Source organism: Globicephala melas, chromosome 15 (assembly GCF_963455315.2).
Source record: "Globicephala melas chromosome 15, mGloMel1.2, whole genome shotgun sequence".
Classification (NCBI taxonomy): domain Eukaryota; kingdom Metazoa; phylum Chordata; class Mammalia; order Artiodactyla; family Delphinidae; genus Globicephala; species Globicephala melas.
The window spans coordinates 14,415,405-14,432,009 of record NC_083328.1 but is presented as its reverse complement, the minus strand read 5'-3'; the positions used below and the strand labels follow the sequence as shown (position 1 = coordinate 14,432,009).

Genomic DNA, 16,605 nt, shown 5'->3' with positions numbered 1-16,605 from the left:
TTGTAGTTTTTATTTGCATTTCTCTAATAATTAGCAATGGTGAGCATCTTTTCATGTGCCTTTTGGCCATCTGTTTTTCTTCTTTGGAGAAATGTCTGTTTAGGTCTTTTCCCCATTTTTTGACTGGGTTGTTTGTTTTTTTGTTACTGAGTTATATGAGCTGTTTGTATATTTTGGAAATTAAGCTCTTGTCAGTTGCTTTGTTTGCAAATATTTTCTCCCAGTCTGTAGGTTGTCATTTTGTGCCTTTTGGTTTCCTTTGCTGTGCAAAATATTATGAGTTTGATTAGGTTCCATTTGTTTATTTTTGCTTTTATTTCTATTGCCTTGGGAGACTGACCCAGGAAAACGTTGGTGGGATTTATGTCAGAGAATGTTTTCCCTATGTTCTCTTCTAGGAGTTTTATGGTGTCATGTCTTACACTTAAGTCTTAAAGCCATTTTGAGTTTATTTTTGTGTATGGTGTGAGAATGTGTTCTAACTTCGTTGATTTGCATGTGGCTGTCCAGCTTTCCCAACACCACTTGCTGAAGAGACTATCTTTTCTCCATTGTATATTCTTGCCTCCTTTGTCTTTGTTTTGGGGTGTGTGTGTGTGTGTTTTGTTTTGTGGCTGCATTGCTTGGCATATGGGATCTTAGTTCCCTAACCAGGGATTGAACCCATGCCCCCTGCAGTGGAAGCATGAAGTCTTAACCACTGAACCACCAGGGAAGTCCCTCTTGCCTCCTTTGTCGAAGATTAATTGACTGTAGCTGTGTGGGTTTATTTCTGGGCTCTCTGTTCTGTGCCATTGATCCATATGTCTATTTTTGTGCCAGTACCCCGCTGTTTTGATTACTGTAGCTTTGTAGTATTGTCTGAAGTTTCAAAGGGTTATGCCCTCAGCTTTGTTCTTTTTACTTAGTTTTGCTTTGGGAATTCTGGGTCTTTTATGGCTCCATATAAATTTTAGGATTTTTGTTTTAGTTCTGATAGGGATCACATTAACTCTGTAGATTGCTTTGGTTAGTATGGCCATTTTAACAATATTAATTCTTCCAATCCAAGAGCATGGGATATCTTTCCATTTATTTGAATTATCTTCAGTTTTCTTTATCAGTGTTTTATAGTCCTCAGCATGTAAGTCTTTTACTTCCTTGGTCAGGTTTATGCCTAAGTTTTTTTTGTGTTTTTTTTTTATGTGATTTTAAAGGGTTTTTGTTTGTTTGTTTTTACTTTTCTGATGTTTCATTGTTAGTGTAAAGAAATGCAACAGATTCCTTTATGTTAATCCTGTATCCTGCTATCATGCTGAATTTGTTTATCAGTTCTAGTAGTTTTTGTGTGGAGTCTTCAGGGTTTTCTGTGTATAGTATCATGTCGTCTCCATATAATGACAATTTTACCTCTTCCAATTTGGGTACCTTTTATTTCTTTTTCTTGTCTGATTTCTGTGGCTAGGACCTCCAATAGTATGTTGAATAGAAGTGGTAAGAATGAGCATCCTTGTCTTGTTTCAGATTTTAGCAGGAAGGCTTTCAGCATTTCACCGTTGAGTATTATGTTGGTTGTGGGTTTGTCATAAATAGCTTTATTATGTTGAGATATGTTGCCTCTATAGCCATTTTGGTAAGAGTTTTTATTGTGAATAGATGTTGAATTTTATCAAATGCTTTTTCTGCATCTGTTGAGATGATCATGTGGTTTTGTCTTTTCTTTTGTTGGTGTGGTGTATCACATTGATTTGTGTACGTTGGAAAAGGGTTTTTTTGAAGTGAGAGGTGGAATCTTTCGTTTGACCTATGTAGTTAAGATATATTTTTACATGATCTGTGTGTGTTTGTCTCATTTGAATAAACCAGTCACTCTAATAGGGGTAATGCTTTTATTATCTTAAAACTTTATTGCTGCTACATCATTAAAATGTATTTCAGATACTAAAGCTCAAAAAATAAGGTTGTAAGAAGTTACTCTGAAACAGATTCACAGACATAGAAACAGACTTATGGTTACCAAAGGAGAAAGGGGGTAGGGGAGGAATAAATTAGGAGTTTGGGATTAGCAGATACAAACTGTTGTATATAAAATAAACAACAAGGTCCTACTGTATAGCACAGGGAACTATATTCAATATCCTGTAATAAACCATAATGAAAGAGAATATGAAAAAGAATATATTTATATGTATATATAACTGAATCACTTTGCTGTACACAAGAAACTAACACAGCATTGTAAATCATCTATACTTCAGTTAAAAAAAAAGAAATTGCTCTGAGAAAGCATGTAATAGGTTGATTTTAATACCTACAAAAGGCACTTTTTCTTCCTAATTATCTCTTTTTGTGTGTGTATAGAAAAGCATCATGGGTATATGAGATACTTTAATTCCTTTCAGGTATTGCATTAGAGAGCACAATTCAAAATCGGGAGGCTTAGAAGGCGATCAGAAACCAAGTGATAGTTCATGTTTTCTGAGAGCACTTACCCTATTACAACACCCTTATCTCTGTTATGTAAAGGTCTTATTTTCCTTTCAGTGTATTTATTTGAAGAGGGCAAAGAGTTGTGTGGCCAACTGATTGGACAGTGGGGTTTTTTTTGCTTCTCTTGCCTCTGCTCTGTCATGGTCACTGTGCTACTTTGGATGCATACTTTCACTTTGAGCAGTATGACTTGAAGTTTGAATGGTGGGTAAATAATTGTTCATCTCCACATAAAAATTGTTCATCTCTTTGCCTTTTTGGCAAATCAAGTGGATTTGGGAAGCTTGTCTAGCATAAGTCATCTATAATTTTTGTGCTTCTACTGATTGTTATTTTACATGTTGACTGTTTTTGTAAATTCATGCAGTCTTTGAGAGAGTTGTTCAAGATAGCAATGCCATTTCAGTGTTAACGATTAAATATATAGATCAAAGCATGATATATTTTGGCTAAGAAGATACTGATAGAGCACCTTTATTTGAATAGGAGTATCTTTTAGATATGTAGTTTTATCTAATTGTACTTCCTACTCATAAAATAGATTTAGCTTACTTTAAGGAAAATCCAAATATTTAAACATAAAATAATTTAAATTCAAGTTTAACTTTGATTTAGCATAATTTAAATAATCTTAAATTAGATACTGAAAGTAATTCCATGCATGGCTCTTCTGTGTAATGAAACTTACTATGTTTAATTTTCCCAGCAGAAATTCAGGAACCAAAAGCTCCCAGTCCTTCTATAAACCGGCAAACCAGCATTGAAACGGATAGAGTGTCTAAAGAGTTCATAGAATTTCTCAAGACCTTCCACAAGACAGGCCAAGAAATCTATAAGCAGACCAAGCTGTTTTTGGAAACAATGCATTACAAAAGGGTAGGTTGGGAACCCCTTAGAAACATAGAGTTTTGGTTTTAGGAAAGGTCTTAGAGATAATGTAGTGCAACTTTGTCATTTTACAACTGAGAAAATAAAGACCCAGAAATGTTAAGTGACTTACCTGAGAAATGTCACTGAACCAAGTTAAACACGCCTCCTAGGCTAATACTTTTCCTCTGCAACTCAATGGTGTTTGGATCATCTTCGCATGGAACGTCTGGCATCAGAGCTACTTATGTTGTGTACTTTAGTAATAAGCCTTCCTAACTTGTCACCTTGTAAATAGTGTAAACTGCCAAGAGAGCCATAGTAGACCTTGAACTCTAAGTAACAGTCATTAGACCAATAGTAATCATTTTAGGTTTATTTAGTTTTGTTTTGTATTCATTTTTTTTTTTTTTTTTTTTTTTGCGGTACGCGGGCCTCTCACTGTTGTGGCCTCTCCCGTTGCGGAGCCCAGGCTCCGGACGCGCAGGCTCAGCGGCCATGGCTCATGGGCGCAGCCGTTCCACGGCACGTGGGATCTCCCCGGACCGGGGCACGATCCCGTGTCCCCTGCATCGGCAGGCAGACTCTCAACCACTGCGCCACCAGGGAAGCCCTGTATTGATTTTTAATTTTCCTCTCCTTTCTCAGGTAGAGAAGGGAAAGCTAAAATTTAAACATTGAAAGGGACCTTAGCAACTATATAGTTACCGTCCCTTTATTTTACAGGTGGGGAAGTTGAGAGCCAGAGAGGATAAGTGACTCGTCCAAGGTCACTTGGATAACACCTTGTGTCTTCCACACATGTGTCTTTGACCTGTACTTTCTAACCCATAATTTCAACAATGAACCACTCTTGCCCACATCTTTTTCCTCTTCATTCCTATTTTCTCTAGTCCTAGTGTATGCCCAGTGGTGAGCAACCTTTTTACCACATACGGGTCAAGTCTAGAAAATTAAGTATTTTCAGAATTGCATTAAATTTTTTTCAACCATTTTATCTTTATCAGGAAACATTTAATATCTCTACCGAGATTTTTTTTTTTTTAATTTCCTCATTCCCAGAAGGTATCTCTTTTGGCTGAAATTTCATTCAGCACCTACATAATCCACACACATTGCAGTATTGCAGTGTAACGCTTGACTTTTCAACTAATGTTGTTTGCTAAGACTCTTCAGAAGCTGAAGGGTTTATTTATTTATTTATTTATTTTGTGGTATGCGGGCCTCTCACTGTTGTGGCCTCTCCTGTTGCGGAGCCCAGGCTCCGGACGCGCAGGCTCAGCGTCCACGGCTCATGGGCCTAGCCGCTCCGCGGCATGTGGGATTTTCCCGGACCGGGGCACAAACCCGTGTCCCCTGCATCGGCAGGCGGACTCTCAACCACTGCGCCACCAGGGAAGCCCAAGGGTTTATTTTTTTACCCTTTTTTCTTTTTGATTAATCTCATTAGCTGCTTAATAGTCCCTTGTAGTCCCTTTTCACATTCTTTAAGAGATATTTCTATTACACACAAGACAGGCAGTGACATCATTAGCACAGAATTCATTTATGTTGAACATACAGTTGTCATCAGCTACTTTTTTCTTCTTTGAAGTTACCACAGCAAGAATTTAAATTTTATTGAGAAAATGAGAAGGTGGGGGAGGGAGTGGGGTGCTAAGAAGAAGCTAAAGAAGAATTTACAAGGTTTAGTTTTTTAAACTTATTATTGTTACATATTTAGTTTACATAACTAGAATTTAAGAATCTCACTGTGAGAACCAAGCTTCAAATAGGTTTAAGAGTGGCCATGGACTCAGGGATGTATATGGTCACCAGTGAAATGAAGAATGTCTAGATTTCTTTGACATTTGGACGAAAAACTGTATGTGCCCAGGGTAATTTTAAAACATTATGTAGACCCAGTTAGATGTTTACCTTTCCCATCATAACTTGAAAACCATATTTTCTAACTTAATAAGCTCCCTGACTTGGTAAAAATTTTTTTTTCCACAAATTTATTCATATGAAAATATTTTCAAAACACACAGACCACAGTTAAATCAAAGTAAATAAGACTCCTAGAGAAACTCTTTTGCTGCCCAAACCGTTTAAATACTGTCCTTGCTAATTGTTGATAAATCCCTCACATACATTTTCCCCTGTTCTGAAAGTGTAGCTTGCCCCATTTTTAAAAGTATAACCTTTGTAACCCTCTGCTGCCTCAAAATTTAGACCCTTTAATTTATTGGATATTGCATTAAAGCTTTTTAATAAATGAACTTTCTGGGTTTTTCAATGCTGTTTTTAAAACACGATTTCTTTATTAGTAGTAGTTCAAATATGCTCTTTTTCCTTGCGAAGGAAGCAGTCAAGCACAATGTTAAGACCTTTTGCTGATTTCAGTGTTCTTTTCCCAGCCATTCATTCTGTAAAAGTCTGGTATTGATTATATTATATACTTAAAGTTTTTCTGATACTAATTCTCCTGAAAAACTGTTTTCTAAACCTGAAAGAGGAGAAAGAAAATATAATAATTTAAAATATGGCTATATCTTCTCTTCCCCAAAATAAGTAAAAAGTTAGGTGTTCTCCTATATTTTAAAATAGATTTACAATTCTAAACCATATGTGTGTGTAAAGAGTAGTTTCCCCTGCTATGTAATTACTGTTAGGAGAGCAGACGCATGTATTCTACATGACCTCAAGGTATATTCCCTGATAAGGTGGATTATCTTAAAATCTGAGGACTGCATGCTTGTCGTACTTTAAATGTTAATGTTTAATTTTAAGTTTTATTTAGGAGGAGTAAAGCCCTAATGTGTTTAGTTTCGTAAAAAAAGTTATTGAAGGCAGCAGAAAGTAGCAATACAAAAAAAAAAAAATGAACATTAAAGTTAAAACCTAAATAGATCAAACGTTAACTGTAGTACAAAAGAAAATTAATCCAGAAAACAGATCATGGAGATCCAGTTTCTAAAGATGAAATACACAGAAAACATAATTAAGGAAGTAGTCAAAGATTTTCAAAATGGGGGTGGAAGAAAAGATATCAGCCATACAGTTAAGAAAGAATACAGAGAGCCTTTCGGAATATTCAAAGGAATATACCCACTTGTCAAACTTTTACACTACAAAGAAAAAGTTTTTTAGGAAAAAAAATAAAATGGCTTTACACAGACTTTATAGAAAAGATGATCCCAGGCATTGGCTAGAGAATACTTAAAGAGAGTATTAGAGAATACTTAAAGAAAAGGGTTCATTTAGACTGTGTTTTTTCTTAGAAAACTATGAAAAAACCTTTAAAAGAATTTACCAGCACAAACCTACAATCATATCACTTAGCTCCTTTGGCAAGAACTTTGAAGGATCTGAGATGTACTCTCCTTGCAAGTTAAAAGTTAGCCTGCCATAGTTTCATGGATACTGGCAGAAGACGCAAGCCTCCTGGGTCAGAAAAAAAAGAGGCCAGTTTATTACAGCACTAGCAGTAACCAGAGTATATCAGCGTTTGTACCAATTCCCTACGTATCAATTCCCACAGGGCAGTGCAAAGAAGACCAGGTAATGCCTGCACATGCAGTAAGTTATAATAGAGAAGAGGGTCTTTTATAGGGCCATGAGCTTGCCTGACCTTTGCCCCAGAGAGAAACATTATTATACTAGACAGTAAACAATCTACCCTTTTCACTTAAGGGAGGCTCTACCTCTGTCTTCCAGTCCTGTCTGCTATACAGCTATCCTTGAAAAGGGTGCAGAACAAAGGCAGTCAGTGTCTCTCCTCACAAGATGTGTAGAAATAGGAGAGGTCTATGTAGATTTGTCTCCCCACATCTTTACAATATTATAAAGGGTGGAACAGTAGTAAATGGCCACTTTCATTCTTTCTTTCATTCAACTAGTGTTGAGCACTATGCCTGGCTCTGTTGTAGGCACCAAGGGTGCAGTAGTGAACAGTGCCCTCATGGAGCCGACATTTTAGTGGAGGAGATAGACAATAAACTAATTTATAATATATAACAGTGGTAAGTCCTCCAAATAATCTAAAGCAGGAAAAGAGGACAGAGTGGCAAGGGAGTTCACATTACGAATTAGACACTGGACTGAAGTGTAAATCTGTGCAAGAGAAACAGATAGAAAAAGGAGTTTTCTGAATTGTAACAAAATCAGTGACTGTGTGGAACTGGTGTAGGAATAGGTGATCCATTACCACCTGTGAAACAAGCCATTTAGGCCTTGAAAAGGAGGTCACGGTTTCCGGTTAGAAGTAAGTACTAGTAATAATCACAAGAATGAAGTGTGTTCTTAGTGTTACGATTTGGTGCAAATGAAAGGTAGCCATGTGTAAGCTACCTAAGTAGATAATCCATTGCAGAAAGTACTGAATTATGTGCATTCAGTCTTCCTGTTTAACCTGAATGCCCTCTGAGAATTTTAATATTTTTTATATTATTGTCTTGTACAGTGGCTGGCAAGTCTATTAACCATGTAGTAAATGTTTTTAGAATGGATAGAAATATCATTTTCCAGAAATTGGGGAAAAATAATCTTACCGGAAAATCCGAGGGAAAACAGAATACTAATAGAGGTATACGTTTAGCAACATGGTGAGATAAATCCACAAAATTTAGTTATAGTACAAGATGCCAGAGATAAAAAGCTAAAGAGCTTAGCACATTTTTTTAAAAATAGCAATTTTTAAAGACAATAGCAATAAAAAGATTAAATATTAAATAATAAATCTAATATAGAAAGTTAGAGGCTCATTCAAAGAATTGAAAGACTGTTTCTCGATTTTATCTTGGATTTAGCTGAGGAAGTATAATATCCTGGATCTAGCTGAGGAAAACAAAAAGATAAACTTACAAATACTTTGCAGGTCAATATGAACATTTAAAATATTAAATTACAATGTTACATTGTTTATTCTAGAAAAAGAAGGAAGCAAGGGTTTGTGAGGGAAGGTTTCTAAATGTAACAGACTGCAAAATATACTAAGATGAAAGTTACCACAACTACATATGATTTTCATATATATATATATTCAATATGTAGAGAGAAAGAGAGCAGTGAAATAAACTAGGGATTCCAGAAATAAATTCAGTTTCTCAGGAGCAAATTATATGAGAATTGGAAAACAAAGGGGAACGGGATTGCTTTTTACTAATTGCCGCTGAAAAAGGGAAGTTTGTATGCAGATTATTTAAGGTCTGTTTTTCATACTTCGAACCTTACATGCCAGCCAAATAAAAGAGCTAAGCAGGAAAAAACTTAGAAGAAAGCTGATTAAGATTTGTTTCACCTACAGAGAGGAGCTAAATTCAGCTGTTGAAGAATTGTTCTTAATGACCAGAGAAAGGTTTAACGGTATTAGAAAACATTCAGGCAGTAACAAGTGTGCAGTCAAGGTGGTCACAGAGCGCTCTGAGTACTGTGAGGCCTGCCAAGTTATTTTGACCGAGGGAATGGAGGGCACCTTCTTAGAGGAGGCAAGATGTGGACTGAGCCTTAAAGGAGGTACTGTGGAACTTCCTTGGGCAGCTGTTGGAGGATTGGAGAGGAGTAAAAGTCACCTGGACTGGGCTTCCCTGGTGGCGCAGTGGTTGAGAGTCCGCCTGCTGATGCAGGGGACACAGGTTCGTGCCCTGGTCCAGGAAGATCCCACGTGCTGCGGAGCGGCTAGGCCCGTGAGCCATGGCTGCTGAGCCTGCGCGTCTGGAGCCTGTGCTCCGCAACGGGAGAGGACACAACAGTCAGAGGCCCGCGTACCGGAAAAAAAAAAAAAGTCATCTGGACAGAGAATAATTTCACAGTGTTAGAGAGGCGGGAAAACTAAATGCAGATTCTCAACAGTAGGTAACCTGGCAGGGTAAGTGGGGACCAGATCATAAGATAAGATGGTCAGTTGAGAAGAGAAAGATCAAATGTGGGGAGAGCAGCTGAACTCCAGGTGAGAGATAATGAGGACCCAAACCAGGGAAGGTTCGACGGGAGAGACATTGTAAAGGCAGATAGGCAAGGTTTGGTCACTGTCCCTCACCCCAAGGCATCTTTTCTAAGGTAGCCAAAGCATCAGGGTCTGCGTGCTTCATCGGGGCTTTATTGGCCCGTGTCATTGGCCTGTGCAGAGGTGGTCTGTGAGAAGCAGTCCTGTGGAATTTGTCTTGGGCCGTATTCATGCCCATCTGTGATGAAATCTATGAGAACCCTTGCAGAAATTCCTGATTTTGGTGTCAGAATTTCACCTGAAGAATTAGTTTGCTTTTACATTTTGGACACTCAGTTATGTGACTCTTTTCATCTTAGTGATGATTGCGAGAAAGTTTAGTTAGAGACAAATTTATGGGCTGACTTTTTGCTAACTTCTGTATCTTCAAGGAATACATTTTTGTGTTATCTTTCCTGGCTCTACTTTCTGTTTCTGTTTCTGTCCGTGTTTTGTTTTGTTTATCATTTTCTAGGTTATTGTGCTGAACTGTGTTTATCTTTTATATAGACTTCAGATATTTTTTGGAAGAAAGTATATGTGAATATATATATTTGTGTTACACCTATAAAATCAGTAAAACCAAATAAAAATGATAAAGCCCAGTGTTAGAGGGGGCTGTGGAGAAACAAGCACACCTACATGGTTAGTGACTGTACTTGGAGTTTCTGAAGGTTATATATCTAGCAATGGATGTTTAGAGCTGTAAAGTTGTCCAGACTTACTACGCTGTTAATGCCGCTTTTGAAAATGAATCACAAAGAAGTAACCTAAAAGAAACAGTCTTCGCATAGTTGTTAATAGCTGCAATATATAATTAGCAAAAAAAGGGAAAGAACCCAAGTACACAGTGGTAGAAGTGATTAAATAAATCGGTTAATATAGTGGAATATTATAAAGCCATCAGATGGTTAAGTAGATTAGATAAATCAAAATGTACATAAACATGCAAATTATCAAAGTATGCATTGTACCCATATAAAAATGTGTATATACAGCAAAAAGAAGTGAGAGGTCATGGAATGTTGTAAATAATGTTAATGGACAGGCTTTTCTCCCCTGCAGCATTAATTTAATTTGTAAGTACTTTTGAGATTAGTTCAAGGAGTGGGTTTCGTAAAATTTAGAGCTTTCCTCGTGATCTTTCTTCAGCTACTAAGCAGACTCTTCGTCCCTTTGTTTCAGGATTTAAGCATTGAGGAACAGTCAGAGTGTACTCAGGATTTTTACCAGAATGTGGCTGAGAGAATGCAGACTCGTGGAAAAGGTAATACCTTGTTAGCCTGCCTTTGAGGGATTGCTGGTATTTGCTAGGGCCTACTGCTGAGTCTCTTAGCAGTTTCCCTCTTTCTCAAAAGGCTTGGTTGGTTTGCCTGCTCTGTTCTGTAAATTACTCCACTGACATTCAGGTAGCTGGTGTTATACTTAACAGTGTCTTTGAATACCACCATGTATATCATTCCAAGATAATTAAGCAATTGGATAATTTCTTGAGCAATGTTTAATAATTTCATTAGGGATAGGGACAGACTAAAACCCCTTGGGAGGCTTCTAAATGAAACCCCCATCTTGGAATTGCCATCTTGGTGAGTCGTTGTTCATGACCCTGTGTTCCTCATGTGAGTTGGGGCAGGAAAGAAATTGAGAACCACTGGCCGTGCTGTAGGTTTTTAGGGATTCTTCTTGAATTTGACTTGCATTGATGTAGATTTTAGGGTGTACTTAGCGTACATGTATATCTGAGAAATCTGCCGTATATGTATACCTCAGAGCAACCCCTAAGGTTTCATAGGAAACCTCAGAAAAATGAAAGGGTGAGTCTTGCCAGCATTCATCAGTCTTGGGAATTTCATGTGCTTTTCTAATGTAGCAGTAGGGAATGACCCATGCTGAGGTCTTCCCACTTGGCAGGGTGTACAACTGTTAGGTCCTGCCATACAGCTTAAGTTAGAAGTAGGGGTTCTATAAAAGGCAGCCCCAAAAGTTGAGGTAATTTTTTAAAGGGTATTTTTTAATGTGACATCTTATACTTTTGTTTCTGAGTATATTTAATGTATTTCTGGTAAATTAGTTTTCTGCTACATTGAAAGTACTGTGAAAACATACTTTTAATTTTAAATGTTCATCCTTCATTCAAATATCCATTTGGATATTTCAGTGCCTCCAGAAAGAGTTGAGAAGATAATGGATCAGATTGAAAAGTACATCATGACTCGTCTCTATAAATATGTGTTCTGTCCAGAAACTACTGATGATGAGAAGAAAGATCTCGCTATTCAAAAAAGGATCAGGTAGCTGATTGTTCTGCTTTTTCTTGTTGTTATTTATTTACTACCTCCTGTTGGAAGAACACATTGCAGGAAAACAGGACACTTGAGTTTCAAACCTTCAGAGCAAGTAACAGCTTAGGTACCTGCCATCCTTAGCGTATAAACTCCTTTGTGGTGTCAGAAAGAAAAGGAATGTGGTAAATTGACAGGATGAAAAGGCTTAAGTCACCATCTTGCTTATTCATTTGAATCCAGGCAGCTTTAGATAAGAACCGTGTTTGATATGTGAGACTGTTTAAATCCCCAAAATCTCCAAGGAACAGGAGGAAATTTCATTGTTTTCTCATTTCACTGCACTAACTATCTTGTCAGGCAGGAAGCTGTGAGTATCCATATCAGGGCAGTGTGTGTCGTTTTTCCTCATTCCTACCACGGGTGCTTGTGATATGATTCAGCCATTCCTCCAGTCGCATCTTTCCGCTACCACTGGGTTGCTAACACTTCGCAAAGCACCCACTCTTCCATGGCCAGAAGAGTGAGCCCCAGTGCTCTGCATTCCAATGGCAGCAAAACACTGAGGAAAGAGGCCGTCTACATGTGGGAACAGGGCCAAGCCTGAGCATGATGAGGTGCTTCTGGAGGAGAGGGACCTAGGAATCGCAAATGGGGTTCCCAGACAGCGGGGCTGGTAATTGGTAGCTTTGTACTTGATGATGTCTCACCAGAAGTGAGGAGTTGATCTTGGGAAGATGGAAGACAGAGCCAGAAGTAACTAGGTGGGCTTTGGACTGAGGTGCAGGGTGAGAGTGTTAGTCAAGCAAGTGGTGAGGGTCAGCAGCAGAATCTCTGGAGCAGAGGTAGCATGTGACCAGGAATGTCAGTGATTCAGGCAGAGGTGACACATGCTTGTTGACCTCTTACTCAGGCTCTGGTGTGCCTCAGAAGTCGAGGGCAGAGCCAAAAAGGCAACAGTAAGGCCAGGGAGCAGCAGAGGCTTCTCAGATCCTCATTCAAGTATCAAGTGCTTTTCAATCATAGTATAATCTCATTTCAGCTAGTAAAATTGTCCTCTGCTTTCTTGTGATAAGTGCAGAAGAGAAGCCTTGTTTTAGGATTCCAGTTACTTCAGCACATCAGCTGAGCTCCTGGTATGTGCGTGTGCCTAGGATTGCCTGATTAGTCAGTGGTGCCCCATCCCCATTCCCTTAACTGAGGAAATGGCAAGGTAATTGCTTACAGTCCATCCTTGGGACTTTTTTTCACTGTCTCTCTCTCTTTCTCTCTCTCGGTAGAGCCCTGCACTGGGTTACACCTCAGATGCTTTGTGTCCCTGTTAATGAAGAAATTCCAGAAGTGTCTGATATGGTGGTGAAAGCAATTACAGGTCAGTGAGACTGAGAGCTTTTATATTTGGATGCTTTTCCCTTGAAGTTAGCATTTGGTTTTATAAATCTATACTTATTTCAGTGAGTAAAAAGACAGTCTTCCTAAAGTACTTTTAAAATGCAAACTGCCAAAGCTGTGTTGGAATGTGGTAAAAGTGATTTAAGAGTGTTAGTTTTATGAATTTGAAGCATGCAGATTGGCAGGTAAACCACTTTCCCCCTTCATTTTCCATGACTTATTTCTTGAGCATTGAACTAAAGCCAAATACAGCTAGGGTAAATTTCTTAAAAGTCAGTTGCATTTATATATTCAAAATAATTTTGAGAGGTGGAATTGGTGAGGTAGGGTCATGCCCAAGCTAGAATTATATATTAAAATGATGCCTCTAGGGACTTCACTGGTGGCTCAGTGGTTAAGACTCTGCCCTCCCAGGTTCGATCCCTGGTCGGGGATCTAGATGCCACATGCATGCTGCAGCTAAGAGTTCACATGCCACAACTAAGGAGCCCGCAAGCCACCACTAAGGAGCCCATGTGCCGCAACTAAGGAGCCAGTGAGCCGCAACTAAGACCCAGCACAACTAAATTAAAAAAATATATATGTGTGTGTGTGTGTGTGTGTGTGTGTGTATTTTTTAAGAAATCTAAGAAATCTTTGTGTATGACAAGATCATAAAGCTTAAAAAAAAATGATGCCTCTAATTAGTTGTTCATCAGAGATGTGCTTTGAATTACTTTTCTGGTTTGTTCAAGAAGTAAATGAAGTGCCCTAAATCGATGTGGCTCTGACATTCTGGACAGGTCCAGGCATCTAATAAGGTTTCTGTTTCTTATTCATAGGAATAATCCAGCAGAAGTGCAACACAAAAGTTTAAAAAAAACCCAGAAAAACAAAAATAAACGCTCCTAATGGAGAAGACATCCAACTTGCCCAACTTCTTAATTAAGGAGAAGAGTTGGAAAGACTTGATGCTTTAGAGATTGTTAATGAAATTCTGCTGGGAAGGAGAGTGGGCCAGCTGATGTTAGCCATGCTGGAGGCGCGCCATTAAGTAGGCTCCGCTGGTTTTCAGAACCAGAGACTCAAGTTACAGGAAGAAATGGGGGGGGTGGTTTGCTTAAGATACTCTCAGGGTTGGAAGGGAGGTGAGGCTGTCACAGAAACTTAGCTTCAAGGCCCCTCTAGGGACTGAATTATCTCCCGGTTAACATGATTCTTCCACTTTCTCAGGTTCTGCTTCTCTTTGTACGGCTTTGCATTTCAGCTCTCATTAAGAAATGAATTATTTTCTGTATTTCCCTTTGTAGAGTTTAATTGGCCTCACTAAATACTGTCCACTTTGTTGTGCAGAGCTTTTCTTCTAGGCTACTCATGGGTCCCATGAATGACTACTTTGGGTCAAGACCCACCTCCAACCCCATCTTTTGCTCAGGGAACATCTGTAAGAGATCAAAGATGAAGCCTGAAACTTGTACTTAAGTTTTCCCAAAAAAATGGTTCTGAAGAACCTAGGGGCAGTACAGGAATAAAGACGCAGACGTAGAGAATGGACTTGAGGACATGGGGAGGGGGAAGGGTAAGCTGAGACGAAGTGAGAGAGTGGCATGGACATATATACACTACCAAACGGAAAATAGATAGCTAGTGGGAAGCAGCCGCATAGCACAGGGAGATGAGCTCCGTGCTTTGTGACCCCTCTAGGTGGTCACAAAGCTTGGAGGGTGGGAGGGAGATAGGGAGGGGGGGAGGGAGACGCAAGAGGAAGGAGATATGGGGATATATGTACACGTATAGCTGATTCACTTTGTTATACAGCTGAAACTAACACACCATTGTAAAACAACTATACTCCAATAAAGATGTTAAAAAAGAATTTGAGAGGTGGAACTTTTCTCTTGAGGCATCTAAGATGGTGTTTCAAGAGATCTTTTGATAGTAAAAATACAGCCACAAAATTTTAAAAGCCTTCTTACTCTCTCATCTTAGCCCCCTCTTCTTGCCAATCCAAGTGCAGACACATTCTGTCTCTGAGGACCAAAGTTTATATGATCACTTTCTTCCTACTCTAAACTTGTCAGCCTTAGAAAGGACAGTCTGTAACAACGGTCTTAAATATGGAGATAATCAGTGAAATTTCTCCAAATTGTCCTGTGTGCTACTAATGAGGACTGTCAGTTTTGTTTATAAATACACTGAGCTGAGGCCTTTGCCATTTCTGTTGACCTCTGTCTTCTAGTGAGTGGAACCCCCGGATGCTACTAAATATCCTGCAATGCACAGGACAGTCCACTACAACAGAATTATCCAGTCCAGATGTCAGTAGTGCCCAGGTTGACTGACCTAGAAGTATAGCCTACTTTGTTTTCAAAACCCCATTAAAGATAAGCCTGGACATCTGCTAAGATAGAGTACCCACACTCAACCCTATCTTTCATACTAATTAAAAGCCCTGAACAGAAGGTGCAAAGCAGTATCTGAGGACTCTGAAAAGTAAATAATAGCAGGTAGATTGGGAAGGGAAGGTCATTACTAGAGGAACAACTAATACAGCGGTGAGTTTCCTGTTTTGTTTACTTTTCTTTCCATGTCTCCTAGTTTAGACTTTAGCGCAGTGCAAATCATGGAACTGCTTATTGGGGTGGGCGATCCAGAAACTAAAAGAAACTTCTCTCAGACTAAAGGATACTTAGGAAGGGTGGTGTTCACAACAAGATGAAGAGTGTGGGAGAAATCCCTTGGGTTTTCCCCTTTATTCTCCTTCCTTTTCCTTCTGTTCTCTTCCTTTTTACACTACTGGCCCTGCTCCTTGGCAGTGGCAGCTACACATGCATCCAGATAAAAAGTACAGATAGGCCTCGGAGATATTGCGGGTTCGGTTCCCGACCACTGCAATAAAGCAAATATCGCAATAAAGTGAGTCACACGAATTTTTTGGTTTCCCAGTTATGTTTACACTAGACTGTAGTCTATTCAGTGTGCAATAGCATTATGTCTTAAAAAACAATATACATACCTTAATTAAAAAATACTTTATTGCTAAAAATGCCAAAGCAGTTACTATGATAACATCAAAGATCACAGATCATGATAGCAAATATAATAGTAATGAAAAGGTTTGAAATATGCAAGAATTACCAAAATGTGACACAGAGACATGAAATGAGCAAATGCTGTTGGAAAAATGGTGCTAAGAGACTTGCTTGACGCAGGTTGCCACAAACCTTCAATCTTTAAAAAGCACAATATCTGTGAAGTGTAATAACATGATGTATGCGTGTAATTCACATTTCATTCATTTTAAAACTTAAAGAATAAAGATTAATGAGAAAATGGTTAAATGTTTGAAATAGAGAATGAAAACCAACAGTAAAAGGCAGAAGGCTAAATAGGATGAAAATGGTATAAAATATATACATTTCCCCAGATCTTTTTGGTAATAAGTTCTATTTAAATAGAAAAAGAAATAGACTGAGACATAGTAACAATAATTACAACCCAGAATTAAAAGATTAAAGGAACTAAACAATAAAACAAAAATTATATCATTCATACAATAGACAGGTAAGTGGGGGAATGGAAATATTAATAAGTTACAATCAGGCCTCTGCACTGTCCAGCGTTCCTGTTCCACACACATTAGTCTTCCAT

General features: G+C 38.5%; 1 protein-coding gene across 4 annotated transcripts in view; it reads left to right on the top strand.

Moving 5' to 3' along the window:
• The window catches only part of RABGEF1 (RAB guanine nucleotide exchange factor 1), an 87,553-nt gene that overhangs the window by 64,524 nt on the left and 6,424 nt on the right, over window positions 1-16,605 (top strand). For 3 of the 4 annotated variants that reach the window (XM_030871917.3, XM_030871923.2, XM_030871924.2), the window contains 4 exons: window positions 3,176-3,345; window positions 10,487-10,568; window positions 11,460-11,592; window positions 12,864-12,955. In XM_030871917.3, coding sequence (XP_030727777.1) covers window positions 3,176-3,345; window positions 10,487-10,568; window positions 11,460-11,592; window positions 12,864-12,955 — 477 coding nt within the window. The remainder of the gene's footprint in view (window positions 1-3,175; window positions 3,346-10,486; window positions 10,569-11,459; window positions 11,593-12,863; window positions 12,956-16,605) is intronic. The other variant, XM_030871918.3, reaches the window with a different exon arrangement.